Source organism: Dioscorea cayenensis, chromosome 17, assembly GCF_009730915.1.
Source record: "Dioscorea cayenensis subsp. rotundata cultivar TDr96_F1 chromosome 17, TDr96_F1_v2_PseudoChromosome.rev07_lg8_w22 25.fasta, whole genome shotgun sequence".
In the NCBI taxonomy this organism is placed as follows: Eukaryota; Viridiplantae; Streptophyta; class Magnoliopsida; order Dioscoreales; family Dioscoreaceae; genus Dioscorea; species Dioscorea cayenensis.
Window position 1 is genome coordinate 21,223,477 of NC_052487.1, and position 17,152 is coordinate 21,240,628.

Sequence of the window (17,152 nt, forward strand, 5' to 3'; positions counted from 1 at the left end):
AAATTGCAAAAATTTAATTGTACCTAAAAATATTGTTGTGGACTAAAACTACCCAATTTGACTAAATATGATAACTTAATTTTATTAAAAAATATTAGAATGACTGAAAAAAAAGCAGAAAATACACAACAATAAGGATCTGTACGGTAATTAAACCTATATATTTATATATATATATATATATATATTTAAACGAAGAATCCCTTCTCGCTCGCTGGCTCGCTCGCGTTCTTCATTCTCTTCTCTTCTCTTCTCTTCTCTCCTGTAGGGTTTCGCGGAGATCCCTTGGAGGAGAGAATGGAGAGAATGGGGTCTTCTCTTCCAACCAAGGAGTCCAACGTCTTCAAAGTCATTGTCGTAAGTCCCTCACACACTCTCCGCTTTCCTGTATCTATGCTTTAATTCGGACCAATTTGATCCTATATTGATGAAAGCTGGAATTGTGCCAATTTGATCCTAGATTGATGAAAGCTGGAATTTTGCGGTTAGTGCTGTTGTTTATTATCCGATTCTTGTGTTTTTGGCATGTCTATGGACTTCTTTATCGATCTGACAGGGAATACATGGAAGCAATTAAATGCTATAGAAATGCTCTAAGGATTGATGCAGACAATAATATTGAGATTTTTTAAGGGGCCTGTCACTGTTACAGGTGGGTTCTAGATATATTTGTCTTACATTTGCATTATGTGGTGTTTCCAGGAGCAGGATAATATGTTATATAGAAACACTGAAGTACATTATATTTTGCAGTTGTAGTTTGAATGCTTTCCATGTAATTTTGCAGGCTCAAATGCAGGATTTGTCAGGATTTGTTGAAACTAGACAACAACTTTTGTCATTAATCCCAAGACAAACTTGATTGGCTTTGCTGTTGCAAATAATTTGAACTGCAAGTATGTTATATTTCTGGTTTTTTATTTTTTATTTTTGCTGAAATGTTCAGTTTCCCAATATTGGAACAACTTTGCAAGTGAATTTTATCAACTTCTTATTTGATTATTTTATATCGTAGACTTTGGGGACAAAGTTTTTAAATTGTGTTTTTTCATCATTATGTAATACAAGGATGGATGCTTGAGATTGATTGTCCTGTTGGTGGCTCCTTTTCTGAGTATCTATGACTAGGATGATCATTTACCTTGTTTCCTTTTCTGAAGTAGTGATGTTTGCATGGCCCCAATTAGTAAGTTTTGTTGTGCTCAGGTTTGACGTGTCTCTTCAAGTTCCACACTGAAAAGTATCCGTTTGGAGGTACCCTGGAGGTGGGATGCTTTTTTATATTTTCAATGTAGTTTGTTTGTTGGTTGTATTTAGCAAGCTCTGAATATTGGTAATGATTACACCCCCCACCAACTCACATCCTCTTTTCTCATTCTTTGTTTTCCTTAGAAGAGTTTTCTCTTCAGTTATTTTCACTGTTTTCATCTGATAGTTCCTCAAAGGCAATAGAAATTTTGGAGGCTTATGAAGGTACGTTTGAAGATGATTATCCTCCAGATAGTGAGCGCTAGGAGCATGGAGAAATGCTATTATACAAGGTAATTGAAGTTTTATTCATTTTTGGCAAAACATTATTTGTATATTCAAAGTTTTAATTATGCCGTATGTTATTTGTTTCACTTTTGTGGTCTTTATTTCTTTTCCATATCAAAGCATAAGGCTAAACTAGAGCTTAGTGGAACTATTGCCCTACAAATTGAGACATTAGTGCATTCTCCATTTAAAATGTTTGAGATTAATGAGTTGCAAAAATTTGTACTTACGACTAACTGGAAGTTTGGGTATTATGTTATGCCTTGTCAATGATTAGTTAAAGTTCCTTATGTTTAATAGATAAGGTCCTATATGGAAGATTGGTCTTAGAACACTTAAGGCATGTATTCTAGCACCATTTTTCCATTTTCTTTTCCATTTAGACCAATTTTTTAAATGTTTACCAATTCTAAAAAATAAATTCAGTAAAACTTGTCTCATTTTAAGAGAACTACAAAAAATGACGTTTCTGATAAATTACTCTCACAAGTTAGAAGGCTAAGGCTCTCAAATTGGTGGGATTTGTTTTCTGTGCTTTATGAAAGATCTTAATATTCTGTATGTTTATTTTTATTATACTTCAAATGCATATATTTTTATTTTCTCAAATTTTCTCCTAATCAAGATCATTTGTTTAAATTCTCTATCTTCATCAGAGCTAGAGACTTATCTTTGTAATTGAAATTCTTGAATCTTGTACATTTTAATCTTTTAATTTCACCTAATTATATGGATGCCGAATGTATCACTTCACTAATTTTCACCACTTTTGGTTTGCTGACATCTGTGATGAGATCTCCAAATAATAATAATAATAATAATATTCATTATTTTTATGAGGGTATAGACACAATTTATCAGAGCTGCTAATAAACCTCAATAGTTGGTGTACAAGTAAATTCAATTATAGGTGGTAAAATTAGTTGTGTTTACAAATTTTGTATGAAGGTCGACCATAGAAGCATATAAATGAATATTGATCATTTTCTTGCTATAATAATATATTAAATATTTTAATTGATTTGTAACAAATGCATTTTTCTCTTTTCAATTCAAAGAATTGTTCTCTAAAATGATTGGTTAATATTTAATAAAACATTCACATTTAATATTTGGCACATTGCAAAGTAGCTACATAGTGCTTATGCTATCACAAGAGCATCAGTTGCGCTATCTATTGTTCTCCGTGATCCCTCAGGACAGAATGGAAAGTCTTGTTCGTTTACTCGACTTGAGAGCCAATTTTGTGCTGAGAAAGCTTATTTGTGCATTTGTTAACCACGAATATTGGCATTAATCTCTTCTTCATGTAAAAGTTGAGGTACTCTTTGTCTCTTTGACTAATTACGCTTTTTGCAGATTTCCTTGCTAGAAGAATGCAGTTTACTTGAAAGAGCTCTTGAAGAAATACACAAGGAGGCTAAGATTGTATGTTTATAATTTACACCACCAAATAATTTTTTTCAAAATTGCTTTGGATCAAATTATTTGTAATGATGATACCTCCTTGTGCATTTCTTCAAGAGCTCTTTCAAGAGCATCAGTTGCACTATCTATTGTTCTCCGTGATCCCTCAGAACAGAATGGAAAGTCTTGTTCATTTACTCGACTTGAGAGCCAATTTTGTGCTGAGAAAGCTTATTTGTGCATTTGTTATCCATGAATATTGGCATTAATCTCTTCTTCATGTAAAAGTTGATGTACCCTTTGTCTCTTTGATTAATTAGGCTTTTTGCAGATTTCCTTGCTAGAAGAATGCGGTTTACTTGAAAGAGCTCTTGAAGAAATGCACAAGGAGGCTAAGATTGTATGTTTATAAATTACACCACCAAATAAGTTTTTTCAAAATTGCTTTGGATCAAATTATTTGTAATGATGATACCTATTGGATGTGAATTTGGTGGACAGATTTTCTTTGGGTTGCCTGGGAATATGCTGGAGTATTCCAGATAATTATGGATGGATACTTGATGCACTTAATATACATTATATTTGGTTTACTGTCTCTTTCTGTTAATTCTGTGCCAGGTCGATAAATCAACATTTAAGGAACAAATGGTTTCCATCTTAGTGAAGCTCGGTCAGCTAGAGAATGGGGATAATCTATATAGGTCACTCCTTGTTATGAATTCTGACATTTACAATTAAGTTGTCTCATTGGTGATAGTTGCTTGTCATTAATTTCAAATTTATATTTTAGAACTTTTGAAATTTTGAACTAAATATCAAATTAGATCCACATTTAGGATGAGTTACTGATGGTTGCTCAAATGCTTCACTTTGCTCATTTGCTGCAAAGAAGTGTGGCTTAGATTTTTGTAGCTAGTTGTAGTTACATTGACCCGTTGACGCTAGTTGCTAAGAAGTAGAAGCTGAAATTATAATTTCCTTATGATCAAGAATTTGTTGGATGATTGATCTGGAATGCCTTTGCTATGCCATATAGTTCCCAAACCTCTATTCTCTTTATGGCCCATTATCTCTACATACCTTTTGCTGGCAGAGGAGGACCTGCTTTTGTTTATATCATATGATTCATATCTCACTCAGTTATGTAAGATAGATTGACGCCTGTAGAATCCCTATCACATTGACTACAGAAAAACACATGATATTTGAAGTATAGTCCATCTATATGAGGTTTTGTATGAGTGAATATATCATTTTAGGCTGAAATTAACTTCCTTCCATGCACTCTACCCCCTAATGTTAGTTTAGCAAAGTTTATGAATTAACCTGAAATGAGTTTCTGTACACATCAGAATATTCATTGTTGCACAGGTAGGGAAGCTTCAATCCTGATTCAGTCCTTTGATTTCAGAAATTCCATTTTGCACTTTAGATTCCAGAGTGTGCTTGCCCTTCAGACTTCATTAACTTGTGCATGGCGCATTCTATTTTTGTCTCAGTGTCCATTTTGAGTTTTAGGAAGCTTCAGACTTACATCTCTAGATCTCAAGCTCAAGCTCAAACTCAAACTCAAGGACAGCAATTTGTAAAATCAACCACTTGAGTTTACAAATAAATTGCTCTATCAAAATTTTGCCTCCTTATATTAGTTACGCTTGCTTGCCTGATAAAAGCTTGTTACAGTATAAGTATCTATCTTTATGATGTCCTTTATATGTTTGGGGTTTTGTTACCATGATTATGGAAAAGTATGGGATACTTTTGCTGGCTTTCTTGAGTTTACCAATATATATATATATATATATATATAGTTTTTCCGGCTGTCAAGCAAATGCTGGTGCTGGATGATAATAACGCTGACTACCATCGCTGCCTGGTACTACATTAACTATTTATTTTTTAAATTCGATGGTGGCTCAGATAATTTCTGGCATGTCTGAATATCACCAATTTGCTTAGGTGGTAATACTTGTGTAGTGTGATGTTTAAACTTTTGAATTTTATTTATTTCCTAATAGTGGATTATACTCTGACAGCTTAAATTCTTCCACAAAATTAGCAACCTTGCGGCCCCTGTCACTAGTTCAGAGAAGTTTAGTGTTCATAATGCAGAACGTCTCAATATAAGGTTGTCATGCCATGCCTGCACCATCCAACCACCAACCTTCCTCTGAATTATTAGAACTGTTAAAGTATTCATCTTTCTTTTTATTTGCAGACAATTACATGGAAACTCACTTACTGTAGTAAACAAGTCTCTCCTCTAAGAAAATAAAGGGTTTCTTTATTATGTGCTTCTTAAATTTCTATAGTTTCATTGACTGACCATCAGCCGTAAATCCGTAAATCTCTTGTACTAGCAGATTCATTGCCTCATAGAGCAGCAGCCGCAGAGATGCTCCATGTTTTGGAACCAGGTAAGAAAGCTGAAGCGATTAAAATAATCGAAGATTCAACAAATAATCTTGCTCAAAGGTAATTTCTCCTGCTATTGTTAATTTTCCTAGCTTAGCTTTTATTACTCTTAATAGCAATGTTTTTTTTTTTGGTGCCTGTGAGAGAATGGAGACTTGTTGATTGTATCACGGTTCACAGACTACTCGAAACAGTCTTCATTGATCTTGATTCTGTTGCCAGTAAGTATTGCCTGTCTTACACTTCTATAAATCCGAACATTCGATGACTCCTCGACTTGTGTCTGATCCATGCTGTCCTATTTTTACCTCCTGTGCTACCGGTCTGCCAATGTGCATGAGTCCATTCTCAACAAACCAAGAGTATAGATGCTGAATCATTGAACGGTAACATGCATGCTCTCGAGCGCGTGAAAATTTAGTTATTCATTTGTCATCAGTCGCACACTAGCTTCAATCGATGCACAAGGAATAGAAGAGAATCATTCTAAACATTATATGCGTAGCTTTATGATACTGATAGTTTATCGGCGCAACTAACAAGTAATCTGTTGGCTGGCTCTGTATCACAATTGCTTCTTTGATTTCAACTGTGTATAAATACTGTTCTTTACTTGTAATATATATATATATATATATATCATGTAACTTCCAACTTTACAATGCCTTTTTTCCTCTGCGGTTGGGTTGTTATTGTCAATGAGACATTCTTTTGACATTCATCTCATATTTTTGACCAAGCTATACTTTATGAACATTAATTAAATTTTGTCATCAATTATGTTTAATAATCCAATCTTGAAACCAAAAAGAAAAAAAAAAATTTATTAAAAGCAAGAATTATTTATTTTATTTGATAAATGACAATCCAGTTGTTTGTTATTCAGAAGCTTTGTTTTGGTCCGTTAGATCAAGATCCAAGAGCTCTTGTTTGCCTTCCTCTCCAAACCAATTGACTAGTTATTCCCACCCCTTGATTCCGCTTTCCGCACTCCTCTTCTATCTTTGCTTATTTGATACGCTCATCCCGCAAAGAAAGAATCGGGGTTTCCTAAAAACGCCGGAGGTGTGAGAATATCATCTCTCCCGCTTATATTCCCGCCGGAGTGACTTCTCTTTCTCAAGCTCCTCCACAAACCCTCGTCAATCCCATCTCAAACCCTAACCCTAGCCCATGGAATTCCTCTCTCCTTCGCTCTTGTTTTGTTCTAATCTCTGGATGAATCCATTCAGAAAAGCCGGGTTCAATTGATTGTGCTACAATTTCTCTCTGCTGGTAAAGCTTCGGCCTTCTTTTTCTCTGCTTTTTTTTCTTCATTGTTTTGTGTGTTTTAGGAGATGAATTCTTGCATTTTGTTTTAGGTTTTATTATTGATGTTGTTATCTGGAAATCATATAGAGAATGTAGTTTGTTGATATTGCTGTTTGATAGAATGGGCCAATAAAAAGTTTAAATTGTTTGTAGTTTGTTGATATTGCTTGTTTGCTGTGATTTTTTAATGGATTCGCTACAATTGTGCTTTCATTTGTAATGAATTGGATGAAGAATTTGCTGGGTTTGCTATGAGTTTTCCTTTTTGGTTCTGATCAGCTTGAACTGATGATTGCTGATTTCAGGGTAATGGGCTTCATTTGGAATTTCTAATTCGTTATTCATGTCGAGTACCCTTCATAGAAGATAGCTTTTAGTTGCTGGATTTTTTTAGCATTTTTTTTAGTTGCTGGAACAAGTAGGAATGGGAAGAACTTCTATGAAAAAAGTTGGTTGCTTGACTCGGAGGCAACGATGCCCTTGTGGGGATGAGAAATGCTTCATCCAAGAGGAATTGGATGAGGAAGTTGCATTGATCGATCCTGCTTGCAAGACAAAATATGCTCAAGAAACAATCCATAGTTCTGAAATCGATGCTTTTGGCGCCGCTCCTTACATAGGTCAAATTTTCTGGAGTGATGATGAGGCACAGGAGTACTATACAAGCTTTGCTCAGAAAAATGGTTTTGCAATCAGACGAGAGCGCTCCAAAGGGAACGCTGAGCATCCTCTAGGAGTCTTCAAGAGAGAGCTTGTTTGTCATCGTGCTGGCCCTCCTCTAGCAAGGAAAAGTGGAGAAGAGAAGCGCCAGAGGAAGACAAAGTCTGCTCGTTGCCAATGTGAAGCACGGATGGTTATAAAGAAAGATGTGGCATCAGGTGTAACTCGATGGTTGGTTGTCAAATTTAATAATGTGCACAACCATGAATTGTTGAATATCAATGATGTGCACCATCTCCCTTCCTACCGATATATACCAGCAGTTGACCGTGAGCATATCTTAGTTCTTGCCAAGGCTGGTTGCAGTGTAAGTCTCATAATGAAGACTCTTGAAATGGAGAAAGGAGTGAAGTCTGGTGAGCTAACATTCACAGAGAGGGACTTGAGAAATTTCCTTCAAGCCTCCAAGTGTATTGATAGAGAACATGAAGGATTAGAACTTCTGAAGGCATGTAAAGTGATGAAAGATAAGAACCCCGATTTTCGGTATGATTTCACTCTGGATGAGAACAATAAACTTGAGCATATATCCTGGTCATATGCAGATTCTGTTCGTGCATACAAGGTGTTTGGAGATATGGTGGTTTTTGACACATCATATCGACTATATGCTTATGATAAAGTTGTAGGTGTGTGGTTTGGTGTAGACAACCATGGGCAAATAATATTTCTTGGCTGTGTTCTCTTGCATGAGGAAGCCCCTCAGGCATTTAGATGGGCCTTGCAGGTTGGTTGGTGTGAATTGAGCTCTTTTTCTTTATTTACGTGAGCAGCGTACATTCACAATTTGTCTCATGAGATTTGATTGATTTTTGCAGTCATTTGTGAAGCTCATGGATGGGAAATTCCCACAAACAATACTCACTGATCTGGATATGGGACTTAAAGATGCAGCATTGAGCATGTTACCAAACACCAAGCACGCATTTGCTATATGGCATATTATGTCCAAGTTTTCAAGTTGGTTTTCTGCTTTGCTTGGTTCTCAATATGAGAAGTTCAAGTCTGAGTTTCAGAGAATATTTGAGTTGGAGACTGTGGAGGACTTTTCACATCAATGGGATCAGATGGTTACTGAATTTGGATTAAACTTAGATAGACATGTAAGCCTGCTTTCTGTTCATAGGCTTTTCTGGGCACTGCCATACCTACAAGGTTGGTTTCTAGGTGGGCCAATGACTGCTGGACATTCATTGTCAATCAAGACGTTCTTCAGGGGATTCTTGAATTCACAAACGCTCCTTAAAGATTTTATTGAACAGGTAAATCTTCTATTTGATATTGAAGTATTTTGTGGAAAGAAGTTAATGTTTAAAGAAGGTTATTCTTTCTTTTTTCCCTGGTGGAATTCTATAGGTGAGTGTTGCAGTTGACTTTCAAACTCAAGCAGGGGAAGAGGCAACCAGGCAAGAAAATAATCAGCATGTTAAGATCAAAACATGCATGCCGATGGAAGAACATGCATCAACAATCCTTACCCATCATGCATTTGACTTATTTCAAAAAGAAATCATGCTGTCAACACAGTTTGCGGTTTTTGAAACATCAGGAGATAGTTATATCATCAGACACCACTTGAAGTCCGATGGAGGTCACCTGGTGAACTGGATTCCATTGAATGAAGAGATTCATTGCAGCTGCAAAGGGTTTGAATCATCTGGAATACCATGCAGACATGCTCTCCGAGTGCTGTCATTGAAGAACTTCTTCTCTGTTCCTGAGAAATATCTGTTGGTTCGGTGGTGCAAAGAGAGCTCATTGTTTCCTAAAAGTAATGGCTACAAGTATCGCTCACAAGCCCTGTGTTCTCTAGCTTCTATCATTGTCCAAGAAGCTTCTATAACCAAAGATCGTTTTCGATTACATACAGTGGCATTTGGGCAGGCTTCTTGCTTATGTAAGGGACATGCCGGCTACTGATGAAGGTGCCTCAAATCTTGATCCAAGCACACTTCTTGATGCTACACTCGACATTATTCCTCCAAGGTCAGCTGTTAGAGGAAGACCAAGAAAATTGAAAGCTCATGCTGAAAACAAACTGCATGACAATGCAAGGGACATTGCACCCACTAATGGCCTTGCCTCAGATCCCCGATCATCATTTGATCTTGCAGTCGATATCGATCCGGCAAAGTTGATTACCACAGGAGGACCAGGAACATCAAATTGTGCTGCAGAAATGCTTTAAAAAAATGTACTTGCCTTAATTGGCTTTAATGCCAGCTTCGTTCTTCGGAGGTATTCTAAACCTTTCATTCCTTTTCCTTCACTAACGCTCTTACTGAGCTCCCAGAACTATAATTTCTGTTCTTCATAAATACTCTGCATTCTCTTCTTGTTGTTTGAGATAGGTGCAATAGTCAGTCATCTCCCATGTTGTAGCTTGTTTTAGTTAAATATTGAATTACAACTAGAAGAGAATAGAATAGAAATTCTTTGGCATGATGCTCAAAAAAGAACTGGCTTTTGGTGATTATTTACCATGAGATTTGTTACTAGACATAAGATTTATTCCCATAGGGATATCTCATATACATCATCAATGACATAGATACACATTTCTTGACAATCAGCCGAAGCATTTATTCTCTTCATTGGTAAAATAGCAAGCAATCAATCCTCATCTTGCTTTGGGAACAGAACCCAGCAATTCTTTCAATAAGAATTGCACTTGCATCATCACCATGATTGAAATTTTGTGATCAACATTCTTGAGTTCATGAATTGTATCAGTTGTTATTACTCCAACTATGAAACTACATCATCACAACTTATCATGCTTGGTTTTTGAACCTATAAATAGTAATGCCCATTTTTGGATAAGGAATAGTAATTGCAAGCATGAATGCTTGCAATCCAAACTTCTCTATATATATATCTACACCTTCATGAACAATAAAGATTCATGAACAATAAAGAGCAACTAGTATTTAAGACATGGCTAAAGTTAAGTTGTTCTTGATGTTGTTCCTAGCTACATTGGTGTCAACAGTGGCAACCATGGAGGAGGATGAGAAAGAGTGTGCAGACCAGTTGCAGAACCTGGCTTCATGCATACCATACGTGAGCGGCATTGCACCGAAAGCCGACACCACAGTGCTGTGAAGACACAGAGAAAGTTCGAAGCCAGCAACCAAAGTGTCTGTGTGTGCTCATCAAAGAGAGCACTGATCCCTCACTTGGACTCCCTATTAACACCACACTTGCTCTTCATATGCCCAAAGCCTGCAACAGTGATGCCAAAGTATCTGATTGTCCTAGTAATCACTCTTCATTACTCCATTACTATCTTGTTGTACCTTTTAGTTTCAAGAAAAATTAAAAAAAAAAGAAAAACACTTTTGAGTTGTTCTAATGCTTGACTCTCTTTTTTAAAAGGTATTTTGAAGCTTTCTCCAGACTCTCCTGATGCCAAGATTTTCAAAGAAGCTGGTGATGATGCATCCACAAACACAAACACAACATCTTCTGGCACTACTAGTAGTTCATCTGGTTCTAAGGTGGCTCCTGCTGATAATGAAGCAAGATTGGAAAGCTCTGTTGGACTTGTTTGCCTGGTGATTTCCACCATTTGCATGATGTTCATGTGAAGTTTGTTTGTGTTGATGATTACAAGACATCGTGTATGGTTATGGCATGGAGGGAAGTAGAAATAGAGAGAAGCTTCTAGTGCTTAGTTTGGTTGGTGTGCAACCAACACTGACACTGCTTGGAATAAATTTAACCCTCGTAACATTATGAAACTAAAATCTCTATTTTGTGAACAACGACCGAGTGGTCTATTGATAATTGAGATCCTCTATTAAAAATCTTTTCATAAGTGATGAAAATTTGAAATATAAGTGAGGGCATATTTCTGGGAGTGTGAGTAGTGATTGTATGCGGATAGTTCCAGTGCCCATGTGTGCGTGGGCCCTGTTTTTATTTGCTCCGCCGAGATTTGTGCATGCCCCTGCCTAAACCGCTCGTCTTGGGGAAAAAAATCTCTATTTTGTGGGGTTGTTTGGAATTTAGTTTGCATGGGGTTTGATTAACGCTTATAAAATATATGGATAAAAGTTTAAAGAGATTCATTTTGGAAATATGTTAATAGAATGACAATTATATCTTAGTAGAGTTAGTTTTAAAATTAATAAACTTCATTGTTTTATTTAAATTTACAAGTAATATGCATTATTTGATTGTTTATTAATTGTAAAAAAAAAAATTGAGTTTAGTATTAAATTGCATTGTATATATCTTTCATATCTCGGAAAAAAAAATCATTTTGAGTGCTTGGTTCATAGATTGGTAGTGAAAAAATAACTACCCAATTTTTAATTTGCCAAAATTAGATAACCAATTGACTCTTAATTCAGAAACTAAAGATTTAGATTAGTTGTGAATAAAATCATCTTTGATAAATCACGGAAAGCTAATATCGCTTTCAGAAAACAAATGGACATCAAAACACAACCATGATTCAACAACTTTGAAAAAAAAAAAAATCAAAAACCAATGCAACATCACACAAAACCTTAAGATCACAAAATAATAAAAGCTATTTTCTTAGACATTCTGTATCATATCAACACTCATGATCCTGCCAGTTTACAACATATAGCCTTTACAAAACCTTGGTTTTATCATAACACATGAGATTATATCAAAGTCTACATGCAAATGGTGTTTACTTCCATTGTATCATCCCTGTCCACCTTTTTTTTTCCTTTTCCTATGAATTACAAAATCAGAAGCCATCACAAACCTAGTGCTCTTGTCTCTCTAATGAGTGCATTCCATCTTTCTTATACAACAAATGATCCCCCATTTGATCATCCGGTCTAGTAAAGATCTCAAAGCCATAAGCAAACCATCGGTTCTGACTTTGTTATATGCTGAAGCTTTAAGGTAATTCTTCTCTAAACAAGGGACTAGAAATGATGCAGGTTGCATACCAGCATCAACAGACAAGGGAGAATACATACATATGTCCCTCATTGATTAAAAAATCTTCGGCAGAAGCAGAGGTGTCATTACTGTGTTTCTTGAAGGTCCCCTCCACTTCCCACCCTTCGATCATCATTGTGACTGCCGGAATTGGAACCAGAAGTTGCGCCCGCAGCCTCACCGACCTCAAATTTACAAAGAGGACATGATGCATTTATCTTGAGCCATTTATCAACACATTCAGTGTGGAAGAAGTGGGTGCATGGCAGTTCACGTAGCTCATCGTTGTCTACGTACTTTGCTAGGCAGATGCAGCAAACCTACAGCCAACAGAACACCAATGTAAATTACCGTAATGTTGAGGACTAACTAATATTTTTGATTTTGCTCATGGCCCATTGTCGACCAAATGCCACCTACTCATCTATGATCTCCAAATATTGGAGCTTAAAATTTTGGTGTAAGTGCATTTTTTATCCCTGATCTATACCTAAAATTAAATTTGTCCCTAGAAACAAGAACTGTTTGTTTAGCTTCAAGGATTGTCAAAGTCCTGTTAAAAAGAACAAAAACTGCTCACCTTTTTCATAGCTTAGGGACTACTCTGGTACGAAATTCTTAGTTCAAGGGCCAAATTGGGTATATTTTAGGATCAAGAACCAGTGTATATCTCAATATACCTTAAAGATGAAAAGTGCACTTTCAACTAAAATTTTTTATCATAGGCCACAAGGATGTTTCTCTTGAGCTATGGAAGTTAGAGACGATAGCAATAAAAACTCACAGCATCTTCGGCAGAAATAGCTCGTTCCTTGTCAGTACCAGCAGCCAAGATCCCACCCTCACCTATGCTTTTCTGAGTTATCCTCATTTTACCTCTCCTGTACAGGCTCTTTTTAACTTGAACTTGTAACTAGGCAAGGCATTGATCGATTCAGGTGTCGCTCCCCTTGTCTGGTTCATATCCTCTCTGAAGCCTAATATCGATATTATGCAAGGCAAGCAGCAGCATATTGTTGCACACAAAATGAACGGCATGGCATACCCAATGCAGCTAAATGCCAGGAACACTATACATAGCCTGTAAGTTTTGGAGTATAAAGAAGTTAGACTGCAATAAGGTGTAAGTAATAAAAATTTATGAACCACATGTATACCTGTACAAATTGGGAGCATCAGCAGCAGAAGAGTGTCCCCCAAAAATCCACACATTCCCAACAACAAACCACACAGCAAAGAAGCAATCCAGAGCCATCTTTAAGTGGTCGACAAATGCGTTTAATCTGGTAAGCAAATAGCATATATCAATTTAATGGGAAGAAACAATTTCCAAAATAAGAGCATACACCAATGTTCAGAGTGGCAGGCAAAACCAAACTAGAAAGACTTCTTCATTCAAGGAAATCTGCATTGCAAGGGCTTGTACACTATAATATTAAGATCTCAAAATATCAATGAAACAACAATTACAAAGAAAAAGGTGGAGCTAAAGAAGTCCATGGTTTTTATTTTCCTGATATTTGGTTGAAGTTCATGTAAAGGTGAAGCATTTCTCTTGTGGAAAATAAATATTTATGAATGTCTGATATTACAGTTGAATTGACAAATCCAAGTTGGACCTTGAGGACTCTTAAGATAATTCTCCTAGCATCTTTACCAGCTTTTCAAAATACTCCACATAATTATAGGAAGAAGCATTTTAATTATAGAAAGAGACATGCTAAAAACCAAGAAGAGGCAACGTTTAGAAAAATTGTTATAAAAACTAAGAAGACAAGAAGTTCTATCTGCTGGGAAGAGTCTGAAAATAAGCCATGTAAAATACAGGGAATTTCCATATAAGAGAAACATAAAGGTTAAATATCAAAAGGTCTGGATCATGTAGAAAATGTTAACTAAACAGAAAAAAACAGAATATCTATAATGATGTAGGAAAAACAATAAACAATATCAACAGTACCTGGGACTGAAAGTAATTAAATTTCGTCCAAAACGTGAAGATAGAGTAGCATTTTGTTGGCCTTCTCCTTGAGTAACAGTGATGGTAGTGTAAGAATTTGACTCAATATGGTTGTTTTGAGATGAATTTCTACGTAAATGAGCTGAGTCCTGATCAGAACCCTGACTGCTGCGGTGAATGTAACGCCAATAAAGATGAGGTAGACTAGCAATACATCCTACTGTATAGCCCATGATCCATGTGAATAACGGAGCCCGTGGATGCTCATCCCTGGACAAGGAGAGAACGATAACTGCCGCTGTAATCTGGCTCAAATTGACAACAAGCTCAACAGAAATCCAAAAACCAGAATTCAAGGGGCTCCTGTGACGACGACCATAGGTATCACCTCTCCTTGTAACAGAAGAATTTCTGGAGTTGGATACAGTGGGTGAGAGTAAAAATGACTGCGTGCTAGGAGCTTGTAAACTTGCTGAAGTTCTATCCTCTTGATGCAATTCATCCGAGTCAGTGAAATCATCTCCATTAGATGTTGACGTGGACGCAACACCTGTTTGAGGTATATTAACTATATGTTCATGAGTATCTTGACTTATAGACTGTTCCATCAGCAAAGGTACTCTATCAGTTTGATCTTCACTCAGTGATTGCAGTACAGGAATAGCCATCAAAATGCCACAGCAGAATTGATATAAAACGATGCATTACAAATATCTAGCTGGCCAGAACCCTTAGCCTCATAGGTGCTTCTTCTCTATAAACCAACTTTAAGTTATAGAATAAAAACTGGCTGAACTTCTCTGTCTCTTATTGAGGCCAATCCAATCCAACCTACAAAATTAGAAAATTGCCACATTACCATAATCACATTACTAAATATCCTAGAGTAGCATCTCACAAGATACAGGCAAAGCACCCAAGCATTTGAAAAGAATGAACTTATATAGGACCAAGCCCATCTGGCAACCAAAAAGTCACAAAAAATGTTTCAATATGTAGATAATGAAACCTTCCAAAGTTCCAATGCAAGCACAGTGGCATGAATTGCAGGCAGCAAAATATTCATAATCTTTTTGCTATCTAAGAAGCTCAATAATGCATTGACACTAAGGAACCCAAAAGACCATATTTCTAAAACAATTAAACAAACATCCAGCACAAATACAATATTAAATCACAAAGTAAGATAAGGATGGAATGGCAAAAACCTGCAGATTTTTGGTGCCAATTCCAAAAACTTCAACAAAACTATCCCCTTCTCAATCAAACTATTCCAAACCAACAAAGAGTAAAAAATCCAAAACTCAATCGAGCTAAATCAACAACCAATCCCTAGCTATCAAATGTCCGCAAAATCAAATCCGGTCAAAAATCCAACAATTACTAAATAATCAATCAATGAATCATCAATTCCAATCCAAAAACACAAAACCTCAATAAAAAAAACCAAAATCAACCAAAAAAAACACCGATTTCATCAACAAAAAAGGGCGAAAAACCCTAGAACAAGGAGAGAGAATCTTACAAAAGTGGCGATGAACCAGGAGGGCGGGGGGCTGGGAATCGAATTCAGCCCCCCAACTCTTGCTCTTCGATTCCTCGCGGGGGTTGTTGAAACCTAAACAACAGGAAACCGAAAAAAACGAAAAATGGGATTTTTTATCGGATTCAATCTATCAACTAGCTCTAATTTCGGGTCTCCGCCCGTTTATTGCCGACCCGTTTTGGAATTTTCTTTTTTAAATATTAATTTACTATTATTATATTATATATATATATATTTATATATTAATTTATATAAGACTTAGATAGTGAGTGGAAGCGTTGAATCTGATGAGACTCTCTAGCTTTTGAATTTTTTTTTTAATGTTTATTTATTTATTTATTTAATAATTCTTTGAATTTCGTGTTTGAGATCAAAGCCGTTGGATTTGTGGATATTGGACTTTGGTGTGGCCCACCATTTTTTATTTTTTATTTTTATTTTTGGAAAAAGAAAATTAAAATTAAATCAATCATAATCCCCCTGTTTGTATAAAAGTTTAATAAAATGTATAAAAAAAAATGTTAGAGTGATCAATCGGGAACTGCCAAAATCACTTGATTTAAGTGATTAGTGGCACTCTCATGTGAAGTGATTAGGGCATGTTTAAGGATTTAATATATAGGAGTATATTTTTGACAGACAAATTTAAGACATTAATTTGCACACTATAGAAATACTATTATTAATCGTTTTGTCGTTTTTATAATTAAAAAAAATTAATTGGGAAAATTGTAAACTTGATAAAAAAAAATTCTCAATTATATATACATGACAAAAAAAATTACTGAATGTATAGAGATAAGCATCTCCTATCAATGCCATCTTAAAGTATCTCTTGTAAAAATAAATAAATATAATAAATAATTTCGTCATAAATTTGTTCATAAACTTGGCTTAAAAAAATACATGTTTCTAGAAATCATATAAGAAAAAAAAAAGACAGAAATACAAATTTTTTTTTTTTCAAATTATGCCAGATTATGGAAGGAAAAACACCAATATTTCTTTCTTTAATCTATTCTCTCAAACAAGCATGTATGTTGTCTTCTACTAAGAATTTTTGTTAGACAGATAATTTTATTATTATGTTTTTTTTATCAAATGTTGTATTACATTGTAATATTATAAATTTTTCAATAAGAAATATCCATAATTATTATATTAATAGTTATGATTAATTATCCATAATTTTTTTATAAATAATTATCAAGATTAGTTAAAGCTATAAAACTAACCAATGTTCATAAGATATCAAACTATTTGAATATCTTAATTGAAAATTTTTATTAAAGAACATTAAAAATGAATGCAATTATATTAGTAGG

General features: G+C 35.4%; 3 protein-coding genes and 1 pseudogene across 3 annotated transcripts; 3 read left to right on the top strand and 1 right to left on the bottom strand.

The window, feature by feature from the left end:
• The first annotated feature begins 218 nt into the window (after positions 1 to 218).
• LOC120280051 lies at positions 219 to 5,968 on the top strand (annotated as a pseudogene).
• A 308-nt stretch (positions 5,969 to 6,276) lies between these two features.
• On the top strand, positions 6,277 to 10,862 carry LOC120281320 (protein FAR1-RELATED SEQUENCE 11-like). Its single transcript, XM_039288174.1, has 6 exons — positions 6,277 to 6,636; positions 6,978 to 8,119; positions 8,211 to 8,654; positions 8,749 to 9,630; positions 10,367 to 10,636; positions 10,771 to 10,862. The coding sequence occupies exons 2-4, from the start codon at positions 7,097 to 7,099 to the stop codon at positions 9,310 to 9,312; spliced, it is 2,031 nt and encodes a 676-aa protein (XP_039144108.1). The 5' UTR covers positions 6,277 to 6,636; positions 6,978 to 7,096; the 3' UTR covers positions 9,313 to 9,630; positions 10,367 to 10,636; positions 10,771 to 10,862.
• On the top strand, positions 10,330 to 10,982 carry LOC120281267. The gene is made up of 2 exons (XM_039288133.1): positions 10,330 to 10,488; positions 10,782 to 10,982. The coding sequence occupies exons 1-2, from the start codon at positions 10,330 to 10,332 to the stop codon at positions 10,980 to 10,982; spliced, it is 360 nt and encodes a 119-aa protein (XP_039144067.1).
• Positions 10,983 to 11,923: 941 nt separating this feature from the next.
• Positions 11,924 to 15,954, bottom strand: LOC120280630 (E3 ubiquitin-protein ligase At1g63170-like). Its single transcript, XM_039287510.1, is given in 6 exon segments — positions 11,924 to 12,641; positions 13,106 to 13,195; positions 13,198 to 13,402; positions 13,479 to 13,604; positions 14,282 to 15,112; positions 15,807 to 15,954. Coding segments are annotated over 5 exon segments (1,323 nt in total). The 5' UTR covers positions 14,950 to 15,112; positions 15,807 to 15,954; the 3' UTR covers positions 11,924 to 12,407.
• Between the last annotated feature and the right edge of the window lie 1,198 nt (positions 15,955 to 17,152).

Excerpts from the sequence above, each read along its gene's own strand:
- LOC120281320 (XM_039288174.1), top strand. The coding sequence starts at position 7,097 with ATGGGAAGAACTTCTATGAAAAAAGTTGGTTGCTTGACTCGGAGGCAA. Across the intron at positions 8,120-8,210 it reads CATTTAGATGGGCCTTGCAG|TCATTTGTGAAGCTCATGGA; the intron begins GTTGGTTGGTGT and ends TGATTTTTGCAG. Across the intron at positions 8,655-8,748 it reads TTAAAGATTTTATTGAACAG|GTGAGTGTTGCAGTTGACTT; the intron begins GTAAATCTTCTA and ends GGAATTCTATAG.
- LOC120281267 (XM_039288133.1), top strand. The coding sequence starts at position 10,330 with ATGGCTAAAGTTAAGTTGTTCTTGATGTTGTTCCTAGCTACATTGGTG. Across the intron at positions 10,489-10,781 it reads CACCGAAAGCCGACACCACA|CTTTCTCCAGACTCTCCTGA; the intron begins GTGCTGTGAAGA and ends GGTATTTTGAAG.